The sequence below is a fragment of the Eriocheir sinensis genome, chromosome 34 (assembly GCF_024679095.1).
Source record: "Eriocheir sinensis breed Jianghai 21 chromosome 34, ASM2467909v1, whole genome shotgun sequence".
In the NCBI taxonomy this organism is placed as follows: domain Eukaryota; kingdom Metazoa; phylum Arthropoda; class Malacostraca; order Decapoda; family Varunidae; genus Eriocheir; species Eriocheir sinensis.
Genome location: NC_066542.1, coordinates 7,499,312 through 7,507,280, shown reverse-complemented (window position 1 = coordinate 7,507,280; position 7,969 = coordinate 7,499,312). Strand labels below are relative to the sequence as shown.

General features: G+C 41.6%; 1 protein-coding gene across 1 annotated transcript; it reads right to left on the bottom strand.

Annotated features, from left to right (window-relative positions):
* Positions 1-1,019: 1,019 nt before the first annotated feature.
* On the bottom strand, positions 1,020-5,276 carry LOC127007011 (uncharacterized). The gene is made up of 4 exons (XM_050877487.1): positions 5,113-5,276; positions 3,761-3,996; positions 2,450-2,806; positions 1,020-2,305 (listed from the first exon to the last, which is right to left on the bottom strand). The coding sequence occupies exons 1-4, from the start codon at positions 5,192-5,194 to the stop codon at positions 2,177-2,179; spliced, it is 804 nt and encodes a 267-aa protein (XP_050733444.1). The 5' UTR covers positions 5,195-5,276; the 3' UTR covers positions 1,020-2,176.
* Positions 5,277-7,969: the final 2,693 nt, after the last annotated feature.

The following is a 7,969-nucleotide window of genomic DNA, read 5'->3' as shown; positions in this document are numbered from 1 at the left end:
CAGGTGCCGTTAATTAGGTCAACACACTAAGCCCAAGGAGGTGAAGGAGGAGTTGCAAATTGTCAAGGAAGGCGAGAGGATATATTAGGATGCATTCTGAGATGGTCCGTCTTAGTTGGCAACCCCCAGCGCCCTCGTGAAGCCTCATATATTATCACCAACTCTAAAATAAAAATCCCTCAACTCAAGTGAAGTTAATTAGGTCAGCACACTAAGCCCAAGGAGGTGAAGGAGGCGTTGCAAATTGTCAAGGAAGGTGAGACGATAAATTAGGATGCATTCTGATTATGGCCCGGCTAATTAAGTTGGCAACCCACAGCCCTCAAGAATTAAGAAGCCTCATTATCAGCACCTCTAAAATAATTCAATATCTCTCTACACAAGCCCAAGGAGGTGAGGGAGGTGTTGCAAAGTGTCAAGGAAGGCGAGGGGATATATTAGGAAGCATTCTGAGATGGCCCCGCTGAGTTGGCAACCCCCGGCCATTATATCACGTCAGCTGAAGGGGAGACTCGATCGCAACAAGTGTCAATCAGTTATATAGTGGACTTTATAATTTGTTGAAAGGGTCTATGTGACGTGATGTTTTATTCTTGTCTATCGTTCCTTAATTTCTTCCTAGATATTGTACGGTAGGGGAGAGCGGTAATGATTCGGCCTCTTTTTAAAAAATATGTTTAAAAAAATTGAAGTAGTGTAATATCTTGTTGATCTCATGTGTTCCTTGATCATTTGCCTCTTTAGGATATTAATAATGACACTTGTAGCTATTTCCAGTGGTGATGGTTCGGTAACGATATGTTTTTTTTTTAAGTAGTGTAATATCTTCCTTCATCATTGGGCTCACAAACGTCCACAAACAAACAAACAAACACAAACAAACCACAAACAAAAAAACATAAACAAACAAACAAACAAACAAACACGACTTGTCCGACCCAGCCCTCCCCGTGGTGGTGGTGTGGCCAGGTACGCACACTTGTATAAATCGGCATAATCTTAATATAACTGAAGTTTAATTGGCCAATAAACAAGAAAATATATATTACAAGACATCTGTATAACCACATAAGTATCCTCTCAATATTTATTGGAAAAAAATATATATAAAAAAGGAGAATGTAAAAAAAAAAAAATATCTCAAGAATTATGGAATTATATATGGCTTCCTTCTCACAAGCCTTTCCTTTCCTTTCCTTTTCTCACAAGCATATCTGCATATAAATCAACCAAATTAACCTTTTCATAACATGTTGCAACACCTGTGGATGAAAAATGTAAAATATCAATGTCCGAATCATTACCGCTCTCTCCCCTAACCCTTCACATTTACAGGCGGCAAGCTATAAACCAAGGACTCTAGAGGCTCTATCAGACGGTCTATCTTATCTATTTTGTCTCCTTGGACCTTATTGAAAACCTAGAGAGCTCGAGTTTGAAGCATCTTCCCTCCTGCCATCCCTATATGCCCTTCCCTATGAATAAAGTGTGTGATGATGATGATGATGATAATGACGATGATTATAACAACAACAATAGTAATGATGATAATGATGATAGTAATAATAATAATAATAATAATAATAATAACAATAATAATAATAATAATAATAGTGATATATATTCTTTTGTAGGGAACCCCATGCAAAAAGGAGTAGAAATTGAAGGTTCCTCAACAACAGCTGCAATTCAATAGGCCTAAGGGATGAAGACCCCCAATCCGTGAATGGCAAATATATCCTGCAGCTGGTAACGAGTAAATGACAGCACCACCAAAACTTCGATTATATAAGTAAGTACCTACGTAAGCCTCGAGCTGCTACGGTAGCCTACGTTTCTCTTGGCTATAATAAGGACTTCACATAAATAGATCCTGAGCGGTGATATAGTATTTACAGGCTTAAAAAATAACAGTATAGAGAAGAGGCTTTATAACCACACCGAAATACTAATAGAAGTGAAGAAACGTGCCACATTACACTATCATGGATCAACCTTTCACTCAATTACTCTTTTTCATGAGTCACGGAAGATCGAGGATTATTTATTTTATTTATTTTTTCCCGTAGCGCCGGTAGGCTATCTTGAGGGACCTCTTAGACTGCCCCAATCCGTTAATGGCGCAGGCGAATTTTATTTATAGTGGCTGCCGTGATTTATGACTCATTTACATGTCCTACAGGAAAATTGAGAACGTATCGTGGATGTACTGGAGTCCCGCCCGGGTGTCTCGTAGAAATACAAAGTCTCTCGTCTCCCGCCGTCCTGAATTATGCTCCCGACGGTAGATTTCAGACGCGAGTTTCTGTAGAAGACCAGAAGAGAGTAGCATGAGTGAGGGTCAACAAGATAGATAGATAGATAGTAGATATAGATAATAGATAAGTACAACCTGCCGTCCTCGGTTCTTAACATATAAATAACATAGACTATCTTTTCCTGCGCTCACATTTCTAGTTTTGAAGTCAGGCGAGAGTCCCTGCCCCATGATGTCGATGAGCAGGCGACAAAGCAGGTTCTCGATCTCCAGTGTAATGTCCTGAATGTACTTCCTGTATTCAGTCTTCTCGGAAAACTCGTTCTGGTCAAGGGCGAGGTGAGAAAGGACAACCTCGTAATGCTGCAGGAGAGAGTACGCCTTCAGGAGCTCCTTGTTGAGGTCTGGCTGCGTAGGAATGCCGACGGGGACCACAGGAAGGTACGTTTCGTGATCGTACACTTCGCTAGCGTCTTCATCATCCTCGCTCCGTTTCGGGGGCTCACGAGCGTTGGCCTTACTCCAGCCCATGGACAGCAGATGGTTGGTCTGGCGGTGCAGGAAGATGTTGAAAAGCTTCCCACTACGGTCTAGGGGCAACAGTTTTATGGACCTAATTGGTGAAGTACGTCATGGCGCAGTGATTAGGAAAATGTTTATGCGTTAAGACTGGACCTGTCCTTAACAAGCAGATATATTTTTTTTATAGCAAGGGAGGCAGCTCAAGGGGGAAAAAAATCAACAACAGGGCCCGTTAGGCGCTGGTCCGACAAAAGAAAAAGCAAGAACGAGAATAAAGCAGAGGAGAGGTCAGTTTCGGGTGAAGGTGATGGTATAGAGTGGCACCATTTAAGATGATAGAGGCTGCCACCACCTCAGTTCGTACTCATGTCGAGAAAAAAGATGCATTGGAGGAATGAGCTGAGTTACATAAATTGAATATTCATATAATATATTATGATCATCATGCTTTCTAACTCAGCTCCAGATATGTTTTTCATGGATGAGTATATATAGCTGCTTATTGATCATCTGGTGTGACGAACATTCTAATGACTTGTTAAAACCTTTAACTTACAACATTGGTGAAAAAAAAATACGTATGACTCATGCTGAAGTGTCTTCAGTAGTTTCAAGGCTGGCATTCATTATGTTGTAACTTCCAACATCGCATCATCAGTGTATATATAATTAGTTGTATGACACGGTATGCATTATTATACTTCCTTGCATTTGCGCGATATTGTTATCAAAGTATTTTAGCTCCCAAATGACAATCATTGTCGCTCGACTCTAAAGCCCTCGTGTGAGTGTTTTCGGGATAATTTTAGGCTCAATATTATTTGCTTTGGATTTACCATTGGCTACTTAAGGATGAAAACATTCGCGCAAAATCTTCATTGTTCATTAGAACTTGAACGTTCATATGACTTTTGAGTCCAGAAGAATGTTACTAGAGACCAAGTCGATGCAGAGTTCTTGTATACTGCAACATATACTCACATATTCTTCTTTATGCTCGTCTAGGTATTCAAGGCACCGCTTAGTCAGTAACGCTATCCTCCCGGCGATTTGATTTGGGTCGGATCTGACCTTGCTCGGGGCCCGAGTTGCTGCCGAGCATACTTCTAGATCCAGCAAGCCTTCTAGCTCACTGTCGCGGGCGACTCTCTCTGCACGGCTCGAACGTTCCTCGGCGGCTGTAAGAAGGACCACCGTCGACAGCACCGAGGCCACGGCTGAAATAATCATCATCATTAATTAGTGAGGAGTATAGTCCATTTGGTGCATGTTCCCTCTCTCATCTGTTTCTATTTCCGACGGTTCCCCAAAGCCAATATTCTCAAGAGTGAACCTGCCCGTGGGGCTCGTGATAGGCAGTGTAGATCAGCTTATCCCAGCCATGAGTTCTGTGAGCGTCCCTTTGGCTTCCATCCCCTAGAACAGTCACTTACCAATGATAAGGATTGACTTCCCCGAACTGTGCCACAAGTAACGGGAAAACTTTCAATGGTTCTGATAATGAGCTGTGATGTCGTTGCCTCGGTGTTACAAATTCAGAAGTTATCTAGCTTGTGGTGGCGATAGTAATGGCTAGCAGAGGCAAATATGACACAGAAAATATGAAAGCATGCGTACTTCTAAAATAAAGAACGGAATATTCGCAACATGGTATAAGTAACGACACGCGGCTGCTGAACGGAACAACTTATACTGGAACTGATACTGATAGGTGTCAAGGGATGCACTTAAACCGCCTCTAAATGACTTCACATCGAGCCTAGAGCGCCCAACCAATCTGTGTAAGAGGCCTGTAGTGCTAAGGTAACTAGATTATAAATTACAAGAACATGAAAACCACATAACATTTCAGCAACTGTGTGGATTTTGAGCTGATAAAGAAAAGTAGTAGTAGTGATAGTAGTAGTAGTAGTAGTAGTAGTAGTAGTAGTAGTAGTAATTGTTACCGCTGTTGTATTTTAAGCCCTCCTATTTTACTATCTGCCAGGCTTCCTATATATATGCGTGCCGTTCTCACCACAAACCAGATAATACCCAAGTAATACTGACAGACGGACAGAGAGAAAGGAGAAAAAGACAGACAGAGAGAATAAGCAAGAAAAAAAAAAAAAGAGAGAGAAAATCTTAAACGTTCTACAGTATGGTTACTATCAAAGGTCTTCGGTAGTAATTTTAGCTGCGAAAAATAAACCTGTGAATAACGTGCCCAGGTCAAGTGAGGCTGGATGCTATAATAATGTCTTTTGCAACCCCCCCCCCCCCCCCCATACACATACACACGCACACTCTAACTTCCCTTTTGTTGCTTATTCCGTGAAACAAACTTAACTCACTCCACAAACGTAAGGAGGAAGAAGAGGAGGAGGCAGGTGGACTCTTGCGGCGCCCTGACGAGAAAAGACCCACCAGCACCATCTTGTCTATTACCCCGTGGTGTTGGTCGTCAGGGAGGAAGGGAGTTAGTGAAGCCGTGCCCAGCTTAACACTCACCTTACACCCCCAGCGTGGCACATTCTTTAAGCTATAGATAATCACCACCACACATATCAGTGGATAAGACCTGGTGTGACGTTTCCCCAAAGGATTTGCGTGTGACGGAGGCAGAGCAGAAAGGGATTACTCTTCATCGCCTACCTGCGTGACATCCGGTTGCAGGTGACGTTATCTTATTGCAGTCACACCTCACGTAGACTGCAGCACTTACCTGGAATTCGTCGCTACCATCTTAATTGCTTCTTTACCTTGTCTAAGAGGGATTGGAGTTTTGTAGAGATAATGCATTAGTTTGTTAGGAGCGGTGGTAGTAGTAGTAGTAGTAGTAGTAGTAGTAGTAGTAGTAGTAGTAGTTGTTGTTGTAGTAGTAGTAGTAATGCCGATCGCCAGGCCCCACAAGAAAGCCTACACCATATTGCAACATGCAGCATATAAGACAAAAAAAAAAGGAATATTTCACCATGGTTTTAAATGTTGAAACGTTAATCTCTCTCTTCTTTTTGGGGATTTCTTTTTGGCTTGTCTGTTACTCGCTTGATCTTGTTTAATCTAATTTTATTGATGTGAATCTGAGGCAAGAGTTGAAAATCATGTCGTAAGTAGGAACATTCCATCAAGTTTTTGAATGCTGAAATGTCGATCTCTTCTTTCTCACTTTTTAATCATCTCATATTTTTTTGTTGCGTATCTGCTGTTCACTGGATCTTTAATTTCGTTTAATGGTCGCTCGGTTTAGGCAGATCGGGAATCGACCAAATTACACTGACTCCCTGACTGAGGAGTGATGGCATTTCGAATACAGAAAATAAAGATACGATAGATTTATCACGTTCTGCACAACTTTCTGTAAGCGTGGAAGTGAGAGGGCTCTTATCCTTACACTCTTATGGCCAAGAATCGCATCATGTCTCGAACGATGGTGGTGTACGTGCCATTAATTGTTTACTGTAGAGTTTGTTCACCTCAGTAGTTGTATAGGGGCTAGGGATCCATCGTCACCGCACAAAGCCCGTTCACACTGTGCCGAGACTCTGGGCCACGACAACCCAGCGACTAATAGGCCCCCTTCACACTGTCCCGAATCTCAGCATCCAGCTATCGTTTCTAGACCTCTTTCCGACCATGTGCAACCCTTTCACATCGACATTTCACATCCAAGACCTCGTATATCCCGAGTCACTGGGTTGTAGGAGTCGGCACAGTGTGAACGGGGCAAAAGTTAGTCTACAAGCCCCTCTCTCCTTCCATCGTAACATTGACTTAATTTGACTATCCTAACTCGATGTTCCTTTCATCCAACCAATCTCTCCTAAGGGCGCATCCTCTGTGCATCTCTCTCTCTCAAAGTTGCCATATTAATCTATCTAAAGGTGTTGACAGAAGGGCTACACACTATACACTCTCAAGTATGCTATTCCATTTATTTATATGACCCTTGCGTCGTAGAAGTGTCCTCTCATGGTCTTGAAATTTGGTCTTCAGAGAGAGATAAAGGCAGGTTCAAGCGAGCGAGATATGTTTCTTTCTGCTGTTCCCTGCATCTCTTATTCCTTTGGTGACAATTTTGGTATCTTTCTGGACATCCTGAAAAAAGGGGTTGTTGTCAATATTTTTTAAGTCCATGTAGCCCAATCGTATATATTCTTCCCACGTTTTATAGTTTGGGCTGAACGTACGTCGATCATCTGGTAGAAAATGAAGGATTGCTCTCTAATCTGCCGTGACGAAGATTGCAAGCGTTGATTAATCTTTACTGAGAACTATTATACAACTTGCTTCATCTCTATTATCTGATAACAGCATGGCGTTATCGTATTGGACCTATGGACGGGGACCCATGTAGCCTACGAAACTAAACAATGAAGCAGTATTTACGACCACTTATTACCGATATGGGAAAGCCTTTAATTAACAGAGTTGTCACATGCCGGAGTAATAAGATGAAAGGATTGGCCGGCCTCCTGCCATAAAGTGTAGAGGAAGCATAGAGAGCTTTGACCAACGGAACTAAACTTTGTGCGGTTTTCATAGACGTAACTTATGATAACAGGCAATATCTACAACGCATTATTAGATCTGCTCTTCATTTCTTACTTGAGCATATATAATTGACACATATGGTGCAAAGAATTAATTAAAAGGCAGAGATAAGCAGCTGCAGTTGGTGGGAAAACCTTTGGAAATTGAAGCAGAACGTATATTATATTTATGACTGTTTGAAGTATTGTGCAGCACGTTTTCCATGGCTCAGCTTAACACAACATATTAAAACTCTGTTCTAAAATCGTCAATAAAGCATACGTAGTTGACAAATGCTGCAAACAATGAACTAAAATGCTATTAGGAAGAGGATCGAGGTGGAGGAGGAGGAGGAAGACGAGAACAAAACTGGAATTATTATATATAGCTCATAGTGAGGCATTCATTAACATAATTAATCAACGAGGCAGTATCTACAACCTCTTATTAACTATATTACAAAATTCTCAATAAAACATAGTCGATTAAAGCTATATGAACAATGAGACAGGCGTAAACTCGAGCAGCGTTACCGTTGGCGTGGACAGCCGAGAATGAGGAGGCACAATCATGACATTCGGAAAGAGCTTTTTGCGTGATTTCAGTAACTTAATTAAACACTAGGCCTGTATCCACACCTCATTAAAACATTTTCCTTTCCTTATATCAAGCTGACAT